The sequence below is a fragment of the Notolepis coatsorum genome, assembly GCF_963971535.1.
Source record: "Notolepis coatsorum genome assembly, chromosome: 7".
Taxonomy (NCBI): Eukaryota; Metazoa; Chordata; class Actinopteri; order Aulopiformes; family Paralepididae; genus Notolepis; species Notolepis coatsorum.
The window spans coordinates 73,037,313-73,050,519 of NC_140171.1; the positions used below are offsets into that span (position 1 = coordinate 73,037,313).

The window sequence follows — 13,207 nt, forward strand, 5'->3', positions numbered from 1 at the left end:
GGATAGGAAGATACCCTGGGGTCTACATCTTAGCATCATGTAGGTTTACCGGTTGTTACAACCCTAGGTTAGAGTGAGCACCACCCACTGTTTTTATGGATGCTTAGCACCTGTCAAGGGGGGTGGGTTATTATTAATTTTTGTATTTAATTTGATGCCACTGATCTCCTCCCTAATCCCTGTGTTGCCTTTTTTGTAAATACACATTGTTTCATCATTGTAACGTTCTAAACCCTACTGCCATTCTGGAGTACTTCACCCTGTTCTCTGTAATTAGCACTGATTGACTGTCACCTGTGGTTTGTTGTCACTAATTACTGCGTGTGGTTTGCTGGGAGGTTGCCTTTATAGTAATCCCTTGTTTCTCTGTCCGTTGTCGGATCTTCAACAGAACTACTGCGAGCAGTCGGCCACGGACAAGAAGTGGGACCTCTTGTCTTTGCTGTAATTATTTTGTTTATCTTTTCCTTCTTTACCCTCAGTTGTAGCCTGGCTACTTATTCGTTATCGTTACAGTATCTTGCTCTAGTGATTCTGATAATAAAATAACACGTATGTTTGAGAAGAGCAACCACATCTCCGTCTCCTTATTACCTTCTACTATTGGACTCAACTCCTACCTTGAATCGTAACAATCATTGGTTTTTCGGTTTTGTGTTGCTGCACCCTCACCCACCATGTCTGTTGCCTTATGTTGTGCCCTTCCACTGAGTGACTACAGGGGGGCATAACACACGCACATGCACACACGCACACAGTACACACAAGACATTACATGAGTACATACCTTTTAACATTAGTGGGCTGACTCAGCTGGGAGTTGCGGTCCAGAGAGTGTGTCTTCCACATTTGCTGTTTGGAGTTTTTGGTCTCCTTGTCCAAGGAAGAATCTAGACCAACATAACATACCATTAAACCTCTAGTAGCACATAATTAATCACCAACAGCGAATTGGAAAATGTATAGTATTTCATAAAATCTCAGCATATTATTGTGCACACATGTTTGTTAGGATTCCATAGTATGTCCAATAAGGTCTGACCTGCATGACTACATGGATTGTTTAGAAAGTTTGATTTGGTTTGTCAATTAGTGATGAAACATAACCAAACCAAAAAAACTGCAACAACACTGCAAGTAACAATTTCACTTTTGATTCAGACCATTTCAAAGGAACTTAGGTGTGAAAGCGCCCCAAGAAACAAACATATGGCGCTGAAGTGAAGCTATTTCAAACAGATGGCACTGAAGCTAATTACTTAACAAACAAGATGAAAGTCTTGGTCTGCATCCCCTTAACAATTGTTTGTATTGAGCTGTACTGTATTGTACCCATTCTGCAATCTGTTTTCAATCAACAGAGGAAACCCAGCTCCCCTGCTGTACCGAAAACATTGTAACTTCAAAACGAGGTACATAGCGTTTCGGCTATTAATGACTCACCGACTCGGTTCTTGTTTCTCACTTATCAGTTTATTCAACTCTCGGGTATGGGTCTCAGGTACAAATACTCTGTGTCTGTGCATCATCTCTGCTTGCATTCCCATACCCCAAGAGAGCGCACTCCATGTGTACCACCCTCTTATACCCTCAGCCCTTGCCCCCTCCCCTCTACCAACCCCGGGCTCGCGTCACCTGCCAGACCCAGGTTGGTAGAGTGCAGAGTGACAGCTCGGCTGACCAATCACCTCAATAATCCCAGGGTCGTTACAATACTGTGACTTTTGTGTACCATTACACCCCTAACTGTGACAAAATTGAAATATGGTATAAGAAACCAGAGAATGCGTCCGGCAATATACTAGTCCCACTAATCTTGTTCAGTTTCTAGTCCCACTAATCTTGTTCAGTTTCAGGTTGGTCACTGACTGCCAGGTATACATACAATTTAATTAGTATGGTGTGTGTGTGTGTGTGTGTGTGTGTGTGTGTGTGTGTGTGTGTGTGTGTGTGTGTGTGTGTGTGTGTGTGTGTGTGTGTGTGTGTGTGTGTGTGTGTGTGTGTGTGTGTGTGTGTGTGTGTGTGTGTGTACATAGTATGCACGTGCATCTCAAGTGCAGCTTGTGTCTTAATGCGTCTCACCCTGGAAGAAGTGCAGCTTGTGTCTTAATGCGTCTCACCCTGGAAGAAGTGCAGCTTGTGTCTTAATGCGTCTCACCCTGGAAGAAGTGCAGCTTGTGTCTTAATGCGTCTCACCCTGGAAGAAGTGCAGCTTGTGTCTTAATGTGTCTCACCCTGGAAGAAGTGCAGCTTGTGTCTTAATGCGTCTCACCCTGGAAGAAGTGCAGCTTGTGTCTTAATGCGTCTCACCCTGGAAGAAGTGCAGCTTGTGTCTTAATGCGTCTCACCCTGGAAGAAGTGCAGCTTGTGTCTTAATGCGTCTCACCCTGGAAGAAGTGCAGCTTGTGTCTTAAGACATTCCCTGCCACGCACTTTCAGCATCTTATACCATTCTCTGCCAGTACTGTAAGTCTATGGAGATGTTCACCTTCTTTGCAGGGCTATAACTTTTTAAATTGTATTGCTAAATTGACATTACTATGGCCCATTCAACATCGATTATCTATCATTCAGGATGTAGGAACGTTTTACTTTTTCATTCACACATTCATACGAAAATACCGTCTAGAATATAAATATGTTTTTATCGTTTTCTGCAGTAATTCCTAGAACGTGAGAACTCTTTTAAAAAACAACTAAAAACACATTTGTTCAGGCAAGCTTTTGATCACACATAGGCGCCTTTTTCTTGTCCTCACTGTTCTATAGTGTTGTTTTAATTAGTGACTCATGATTTTATCCAAATTCTTTTATTCTACTTTTTCTATCTGGTTTCACTGTTTTTAACTGCTGTTTGTCTGTTGTCATTTATTTCTGATTTTGTTTTATTGTGTTTTTATATTAAGCTGTAGTGTAAAGCACCCTGTGCATTCGTGCTGTGAAGGGTGCTATATAAATAAAGGTCATTCATATATAGATGATCAAATGCCGTTTGTTGCCGATCCACGCTATATTAAAAATTTCAACTGTACATGGTCCTAAACGTTATGACTGATCATGCGTGGATGAACGGAGGGGGGGGGGGGGGGGGGGGGGTGTTTATAATTCCGTAATCGTCTAAATGCTCTATGTAGTATGGGTAATATATAGATCAGAGCAGTTTGCATGGATAATAATAAACAAACAGGCTGAAAGTAACGTCAGCCTCCTCTTACCGTTGGGCGATGAGACTGGAGCAAAAAGATCCCAGTTATTTGATGGGGATCGAGTCGATCCATTTCCGGTTTGTATAATACTAATACACGCCCAAATCATGTCGATTTATTGAGTTATGGCAGGGATCCATATCCACGGTGTGTGGCTAGAGTCCCGCGACGATATGCGAGTGGCCAGACGTATTTAGGAGACGCACCGAGATCCAACCGGCCATTTCCGGTTTGGCAACTCGCCGATCATCCACCAGGGGGCAGTATTGAAGCGTTGCAGAGTTGTGCCGGCTCACACAGCATCAGACCAGGCTCCGTGAGGGAAATATCAATACCATGGCGAAAAAATGAAATATGATCAAAATAATGGCGTACGCCGTGGATTGGCAGAATTAGCATGAACTTGAAACACGTCGTACAACGTGAATGGCGCAGGATGTGTTAATGCGTCTCACCCTGGAAGAAGTGCAGCTTGTGTCTTAATGCGTCTCACCCTGGAAGAAGTGCAGCTTGTGTGTTAATGCGTCTCAACCTGGAAGAAGTGCAGCTTGTGTGTTAATGCGTCTCACCCTGGAAGAAGTGCAGCTTGTGTCTTAATGCGTCTCACCCTGGAAGAAGTGCAGCTTGTGTCTTAATGCGTCTCACCCTGGAAGAAGTGCAGCTTGGACGAGTGCTGCTGACCCTCCTGGCTCCTTGACATTCTTTGTCCATTCTGTTGTGTGGGATCTTCTGTCTGGCGGTTCTGCCGAGCCGGTGAGATTGCTCCTGTCTGGACCGGCTGCTGTTTGGACAGGCCGGACGGGTTGAGGGGCGTCGTGGTCTCCTCCAGAATCCGTCTCTCCTGCAAGACATACACACAAATGTGAGTGCCTGTACACATGGGGATACAATCGCTTTTTTTCAAAGCTGTGTCAGCATGTGTGTGCATGCACATGTGTGTTTGTGAGTGTCTGTCAGTGTGTTCACCTCCTCGTTGTGCCTCCTCTCCTCCTCTTCCGCCTCTTTCTGTGCTCTCTCCCACTCCTCCTTCAGCTTCTCCTGCTCTCTCTGGTACTGCGCCTACAGAGAGAGAGAGAGAGAGAGAGAGAGAGAGAGAGAGAGAGAGAGAGAGAGAGATGAAACTTGCCAATGATGCCAGAAACATAACGTACAAATCACTAGCTCACATACAGTAACCTAGGACTCAGTAGATAATATGAATCACTAGCTCGCATAAGATAAGATGAGATAAGATATTCCTTTATTGATCCCCTTGGGGTATCTAGTAACCTAGGACTGAGTAAAATATATTAATCACTAGCTTGCATAACCTAGGAATCAGTAGACAATATGAATCACTAGCTCGTATAACCTAGGAATCAGTAGATAATAAGAATCACTAGCTCGCATAACCTAGGAATCAGTAGATAATAAGAATCACTGGCTTGCATAACCTAGGAATCAGTAGATAATATGAACTACTAGCTCACATCATTAGGTTATATGAAACACATGCACGCGCGCACACACACACACACACACACACACACACACACACACACACACACACACACACACACACACACACACACACACACACACACACACACACACACACACACACACACACACACACACACACACACACACACACACACACACACACACACACACACACACACACACACACACACACACACACACACACACACACACACACACATTTTACTATCCACTATTGACTATCCACTCTGGCAGCTAGCGACCTGATTGGTGTTCAATCACTCCTTTCTTTAAAAAAAAATTACAGCTGTTCTGAAATTCAATTAAATGGTGAAATTCTGAAACAGTCAGTTTTCATGCACACACACACATCATGTGGTTGTTTTATGTACTACTGTTTTTACAGTTTGGCTCAGCACCAAGGAACGGAGGATGCGCGTTATTTATTCTTTCTGTATCTTTGTTTTCTTGTCATGTCTTGTGAGTGAACCAGGACACAAGCATTTCATTTAATTTTAACACACTTGTTGTATTTTCTTATTTTTAGTACAAATTACATTAAAGTGGAACTTGATTTAAAAGCCCTATCCGTGATACAAATGTAAACAAAAAATAACAAATAAGAATGGAGACATGTTTTCATTTTCAAGTTGATTGACTGAGCTCTTGATTCAAGGACTAACACTACTACTAGGAAACAGGCAAATATGAGTTTATGAATTGTATTTATTGTATCTCATGGTTGTAAAAGCTTTGTTTACATTAGAAATGTTTGTAAAGATTGGAGTAAAATAGAGCTATATTATGATTTACATTCCAAACAACATATTTTCCATCTACAGATCAAAAGCCTTTCAATAATGTACGTGAATATACCTCATACTTACAGTTCATGGTCAAAAACAAACAAACATGGATTGGGGCTTTAACATAGAATGACCAATGCTTTTTACAGTACACCCTTGTACCTGTAGGAGGCGCTCTTGTTCCTGCTGCCACTTCTCCTGCCGCTTACGCTCTTCGTTAGGGTCCCAGACCCAGTGATTTACACGCTTAGCCAAGTTCAACATGGGGGTCTCAATCTACCCAGACCCAACCCCGTATACATACATACACACACACATACAAGGAAACAAACACACACAATAGGACAGAAAGAAAGGAGAGGTGAGAGGACAGGTGTTTACCAGGACCGCGTTCAATTCACTTTCATCTCAATCAATCGAGGAAGTGGATTTCCTTCAACTACACTGAAACAGCTTTTTGCTTTAAGAAGGCTACATTGTCCAACCTTTTATCAAATGACTGTATACATAGGTACATCTTTAAGATTTCAGATGAGTAACGTTTTAAAATCTCATTATGTGCTGTACATGCATAGTTTAATATTAATTGTTGTGTACATTCAGTTTAATATTAAGTGTTGTGTACATTCATAGTTTAATATTAAGTGTTGTGTACATTCATAGTTTAATATTAACACTTTGAGTGCCAGCAGGGGGCACCAGAAATAGCGCTTGAGTGCCAGCGCTGTAGTCAATGGGAGGGCGAGCACATTTGCGAACGCATAAACTATAATATAAGCGACGGGCGTATTAGACACATAACCATAATTTAAGATATTATCTTAAATTATGGCTATGTGTCTAATACGCCCGTCGCTTATCAATGACTTGTTTGCAGTCAACATTGTCGAAACGGATTGTTTTTTAATCTGTACATTTCCGTTTTATACCATTTTGAAAAACGCTCGTTTTTTTAAACTTCCAGAAAAAAAATATAAGATTCTGCAGGAATCACACTTTAGTGGAATACACAAAACACGTTGTCATTTTTCTGCCTATTTATGAATCGTTTTCAAATAAACGCTAGATTATCGATAGTATATGTGTACTTATGCACGCTAGAGAAGCGGTCTGAAAAATCTATTATCTTATTTCCTGATCAGCACACACACACTCACAGCCACACACACACATATGGGACACGCTGAGATATAGGTGAAAAAAAACTCTGATTATCCCAAGACTGGTAAAATAGATTCCTTACCTCAGATCAGATGTTCTCCAAAAAGATTATTCCAATTCCTGATCGCCATTCCAAATATCGATCGCGTTTATTGATCCAACGCTGGGTACTGGAAACACATATTCCACGCTGTTCTGCGGCTCGGCAATGAATGGGATCGTCTCCGGTTACATGCCTGACAAGTAAAATGTGGATTCCGGACTCTTTTTTTCCCATCCATTTCATTCAGTCCAATCCAATGGGTGCAATACCATCCGGAGAGACGATAGGGGGCGGTATTTTCCCTGTTCGATCTCAGATAGATCCCCACTGGTAACGTGAGGCTAGATTGATGAAAAATGAATGGAAATCGATAATAAAAAAAAACAATTAAATAACGAGATTTCTCGTTCTTGGCACTCAACGCATGGCATGAACTAACGAGATTTCTCGTGGCTGGCACTCAAAGTGTTAAGTGTTGTGTACATTCATAGTTTAATATTAAGTGTTGTGCACATTCATAGTTTAATATTAAGTGTTATGTACATTCATAGTTTAATATTAAGTGCTGTGTACATTCATAGTTTAATATTAAGTGCTGTGTACATTCATAGTTTAATATTAAGTGTTGTGTACATTCATAGTTTAATATTAAGTGTTGTGTACATTCAGTTTAATATTAAGTGTTGTGTACATTCATAGTTTAATATTAAGTGTTGTGTACATTCATAGTTTAATATTAAGTGTTGTGTACATTCATAGTTTAATCTTAAGTGCTGCGTACATTCATAGTTTAATATTAAGTGATGCGCACATTCATAGTTTAATCTTAAGTGCTGCGTACATTCATAGTTTATATGAATACAGTGGAGGTTACTTTGAGGGTGTCCACTCCTTACAGGTGATGACGTGTAACACTCACATTCCAACAGGTTCAACTTGACCATACAACTGCAAATATGTTGGGCTGTTCCAGACATTTAAAAACAGACTTAATAGGGTTATTAATTGCCTGAAGTGAAGGCTTCAAATAATTGAACCCTTGCACTGAAGAACCATATAGATTATTAACTCTGTTTTGAAACAGCCCATATGTTTGCAATTGTGAAGTCAATCCAGATCACCTGGGAGTGTGACTGTGATATCACAAGACAGCACTCAACCTCTACTGTCTTTAACTATGAATGAACACAACACTCTTCCTACACATTCTTCCTCTGGTAACTGTATTCATTATTGAGAATGAATGCTCTGTCACAAGTAACTAGATCACAATGTTGATTGAATTGAATGTGAATCGAGCTGGAGCCTGGTGTGACTACACTATATCTAGTGGAAGGAAGGATCAAGGCCAGGAAGGAACACAAAGTCTAGGTGTAGAATAAAAGGAAATGAACTGTGATAGTTCAGAGTTATACTTACAGTCATGTTACATTCCTCAAGTCCTTCTGTCAAGTAGGAAACACACATACAGAAAATAAATGCTTATTCAGAAATATGTATGCTGAGGGACAGCGGGCAACAGTGCTTGGAGAGAGAGAGAGAGAGAGAGAGAGAGAGAGAGAGAGAGAGAGAGAGAGAGAGAGAGAGAGAGAGAGAGAGAGAGAGAGAGAGAGAGAGTGAGAAAGTGAGAGAGATGCATTCTGGGTAATGTAATTTTACCTGTGACGGTGGGAGAATACAGGTTGCTATATGATGAGGATGATGGTGAGGAAGGTGACACCACAGCTTCTTTCTCCCCCGCTGGTCTCCCTAGCAACCCCATGGTACCATTGACCTGAGAATGATTCAATAAGCAACTAAATCAATTAAACCATGAATGGATGCTCTACATTACAAAGTATATTCAGTATGTGTGCATGTACGTATACAGTATGTATATGTATATATTCCCGAATTTCCCCAAGGGGATCAATATGTATGTATATGTATGTATGCATGTATGTATGTATGTATGTATGTATGTATGTATGTATGTATGTATGTATGTATGTATGTATGTATGTATGTATGTATGTATGTATGTATGTATGTATGTATGTATGTATGTATGTATGTATGTATGTATGTATGTATGTATGTATGTATGTATGTATGTATGTATGTATGTATGTATGTATGTATGTACGTACGGATGTATGTATATTAGGGATGCTCGATATTGGCTTTTTTACCGATACCGATATACCGATATAGTCCAACTCTTAATTTCCGATACCGATATCAACCGATATCAACCGATACCGATATATGCAAGGTTTCCCCCCCCAAAAAACGGAATAATTTCAGGTAATTAACATTACATATCTCTTGTCGTGGAATGAACACATTATGCATACTTTTGACAATAAATCAAATCAGAATCTGTTCTTACTTGCTTGCCTGGGTAAATAAAGGTTAGATAAATGTAAAAAAAATAAATAATAATATTTAAAACCGATACCGATATTTTCCGATATCACATTTTAATAATATCGGTAGGCCGATAATATCGGACATCCCTAATGTATATGTATGTATTATGTATACATGTATATATGTATGTTTTAAGTATGTACATGTGTATATGAATGTATGTATGCATGTGTGTATACAGTATATATTATGTATGTATGCATATGTGTGAATGTATAGTATGTATGTATCTATCTATGACTATCTATGTACTGTAGGTATGTGTGTGTGCATATATATATATATATATATATATATATATATATATATATATATGATAGATAGATAGATAGATAGATAGATAGATAGATAGATAGATAGATGGATAAATATATCCATCTATCTGTCTAGTTGTCTCACCTCCCCATTGCTAGAGGTATCCAAGGGATACGGTTCCACAGTCGTTTGCGTGAGCTCCGTCACGATCGTGGTTGTGATGATGCAGTTTCTTCCACCAATCAGGTTGCTGATGGCAGAGCCAGAAGATGTGGACACTTTCTCTGGTTGCAGAGGCGGTGCTTGTTCCCCTGTTTTGTGATTGGCTGTGGTCTGCTCAGAAGGAGGGGCCTTGTTCACCTCCGGAGAGTGGGGAGGTGACTGTTCCCCTTTTTTATGATTGGCTGTGGTCTGCTCAGAAGGAGGGGCCTTGTTCGCCTCCGGAGAGTGGAGAGGAGAAGAAGGTGAAGTGGACACTGACCCCAACTCCTCTGTTGCTTCTCCGTTCACACGCACCAACCTATCCACCTGGATACACACACACACACACACACACACACACACACACACACACACACACACACACACACACACACACACACACACACACACACACACACACACACACACACACACACACACACACACACACACACACACACACACACACACACACACACACACACACACACACACACACACACACACACACACACACACACACACACTTTTTTATACAGTTGAACTTGCACAGGCCTCTGATGTTGCTAATGTCTTTTTTATTTGGGCCTCACAGGGTTAACCTCTTAAGCCCGAGTGGTCCGGTACTGGACTGCAAATGACATCAGGCCATAAATCCATCTCTACAGAATGTATGAATTAATGTTGCGTTTTCTTTTCAAATGTAGCCAAGAATAAAGACCCTAACCCTGTCAAAACAGCAGTCAAAGTGTATATTTTCAGCATTACGTTTGTTTACCAATGATTGTAACTGTTATTACTTATTAGTGAAATATATGATTATAGAAATCTCAGGGCATTGAGTCAGAAACCGGCGCATATTGACGGGAGGAAGTGGCGCAGCCAAAAGTGAGTGTAGTCTTTTGAAGGAAGAGACCCAGGGCTTTTGATGGACTTTCGAATTTCAAAAAACTACCCTACCCAGCTCACGCCAGCCCCTGTCAATCATCTGACTTCTGGATACATTTTTTTATTTCTCTTATTTTTCGGGATTATCTCCCACAAACCTGAACGTTATTGCCATAATACAGAACACAGTTAGTTTATCTACCTTTCTGTGAACGTCTAGCAAAAAACAGCATTGCAATCTGATGAAAAACATTGGAGAAATTTACATTATAAAAAAGTAACTGTACTTGTGAATCACGCCTGGTGATACTAATTCCAGATTGAATTCTGCCATTGGAAAGGGGAGATTTGGCTCATCCTTGGCCATAATAAGGTAATTTATAGACCTGATGTTCTATAATCATATTTCAAATTGCATGTGTCCGGATGGCAGAATTCAGTACTGTATCTACAAAACCTTCTGTTTAATCATCTTCCCTTTATTAATTTGCTTAGATTTTTCAGGTCTGGTCAATTTTAGCATGGTGTTATTCACAGTCAAAGATAAAAAAATATATATATAATTGAATTGATATTCTCCTTTGGTTCATTACAATTTTTACTCAAGCCTAGTAACATACACAATATTTCTGACACTGGGAATACATTCCCTGAGATCCATAGATGTCCCTAGAATCAGATAGCAAGAAGATGCAAATGAACCATACATTTAAAAAAATAAAAATAAAAAATGCAATGGAGGGAGGAGCCACACATTGGCGGGCAAAGAGCCGCATGCGGCTCGCGAGCCGTGGGTTGGCCACCCCTGTGCTAGGGGAACGCTAGGTTTGTTATTCTTGTTTATCCACATAAAAATGCAATGATAGTATTGCTGTGGGGTGGGATGGTTTTCCAAAATACAATCACTATAGAATCATAGCATTTTAATGGTAAAACCACAGGAATACTATTGATTCACTAACCTGACCCACCAGATTGTCTGTTACACAGAACCATCTAGGAAGTCATCCTTTGAAACTGATTGGGCCAGTAATTCATTACAATCACCTGATGCTTTCCGACCAAAATATGTCTGCGATGGAATACTATGAATAGAAACTTTATTATTATTATTATTATTTTTGGGCTCACCATGAGAAGTTTGTGTCCGGGGGGAGAGATCTTGGGCTGGCAGTAGGGCTTGGCTGTCAGCAGAGGGACAGGTCTCGAGGGTGGACACAGAGGAGAAGAGTGTCTCTGAACAGGTTGTACAGAGGACTGGGGTTTTGCTTGTGTGGCTTTAGGCGGCATATGTTTGGTTTGAGGCTGCGTGTCTTTTGTAATCAGTTGTGTGTCTTCAGTATTTAATTGTGTGTCTTTTGTGATGGGTGGTGTGTGTGCCGTCTCAGGTTGTGTCTGTTGGGGTTTGGGTTCTTGGGGTTGAGGTGGGGTGTGTTGTGTAACCACGGTATGGGTGTTGATCGGTGCTGGGAGACCAGAGGAGAGTTCAGGGGATCTCTCTTGTTGTGGGTTCGTATCCACCTCTGCAGGTTTGTGCTTCTGGTCGATGATGCCAGTTTGTGCCGGTTTGTGTCGGAGTTCTAGCCCAGTTGTTTCTGCCTGGGGTTCACAGTCAGTACTGTATTGTGTGGGTTTGTGCTGCTGGTCTGACTGGATGAGGTCTGCTTTGGACGGTGATCTGGGCAGCTTCAGGCTGTCCAGCGTCGCGTCGCTGATGGTGAAGCGGAGAGCATAGCGCTGCAGGACCAGGGCCGCCTCCTCCGGAGACTCTGCCATCCTGTATGCCTCGCACAGGTCCACCTCTCTACGCTCCCTAGAGAAAAAGTTTGAGAGAGGGAGAGATAGGTGTGAAATGTAGACAAAGAGAAGTTAGAGATGGGTAAGAAAAAATAAAAGGGCCATATTGTTAATTACTCATTTCCATCCCTTACAAAATGGTATCATGATGGTAGTTTGATGACAGCCTTTGTACAATTGACCATGGTACTGCCATGGTAAATGTTATGTATAGCCATGGTACCACTTCTATACTTACTGTAAATAATACCACGATATAATCTAATTTAAGCCATGGTACCATCTTAATCGCTCATTAATCGGAGGGGCTGTATGTCCAAATAGGTCAGCTTTTGCTGAATAATGTTTGAAACTGACATCTTTGGAATATTAAATCAAGATGATATGCTGGACACTTTGCTCCGCTGTCTGACTGAGATATATGAAATATGCAAGATGAGAGATATGAAATGCTGTTTGCTCATCATGCCCCCACTCTACCTAGGCCCCACCCTCACCTAAACCATGCACAGTATTTCTAAATGTACAAACTCGTCTACCATGGAGAATTACATGCATTGTGCTACTGTACATGTCCGAAAAGGCAACTCCGGGCAATGCACCCAATTCTCAACGCATTATCCTGAGTACATGTCCGAAAAGGGTTACATTTACTCAAATGTGTTCTTACTTCTCCTCCACAATCTCTTTATAGGTCTTGATGCTCTTCCTTTTGCTGCCATCGAGACCCTCCTCCTTCATCTTCTTTTCCATCCTCTTCCTCTCCTCTTCCTTCTTGATCAGTTCCTGGGAGGCGCTGCGGCGACGATTCTTCCAGCGAGCCAGGTCCTGTCAAATAGTCAAATGCTGAATTATAGTGGAATAACAAGTGGTTTAAGAATGAATGTAGAGTATTCCTATGGTCTACTCTAGGACAATCAAATAAACATTTGTGAATGTGAATAGCTCTTTCCCAA

At 41.0% G+C, this 13,207-nt stretch overlaps 1 protein-coding gene across 1 annotated transcript in view; it reads right to left on the reverse strand.

Annotated features, from left to right (window-relative positions):
* LOC311231676 (LIM and calponin homology domains-containing protein 1-like) overlaps positions 1-13,207 on the reverse strand; it is a gene marked incomplete at its 5' end in the record, with an annotated part of 132,518 nt that overhangs the window by 23,738 nt on the left and 95,573 nt on the right. The window contains 9 exons of the mRNA XM_084318304.1: positions 788-890; positions 3,852-4,047; positions 4,173-4,265; positions 5,657-5,770; positions 8,118-8,143; positions 8,358-8,472; positions 9,510-9,698; positions 12,120-12,267; positions 12,922-13,079. Of these exons, the coding sequence (XP_084174430.1) occupies positions 788-890; positions 3,852-4,047; positions 4,173-4,265; positions 5,657-5,770; positions 8,118-8,143; positions 8,358-8,472; positions 9,510-9,698; positions 12,120-12,267; positions 12,922-13,079 (1,142 nt within the window). The remainder of the gene's footprint in view (positions 1-787; positions 891-3,851; positions 4,048-4,172; positions 4,266-5,656; positions 5,771-8,117; positions 8,144-8,357; positions 8,473-9,509; positions 9,699-12,119; positions 12,268-12,921; positions 13,080-13,207) is intronic.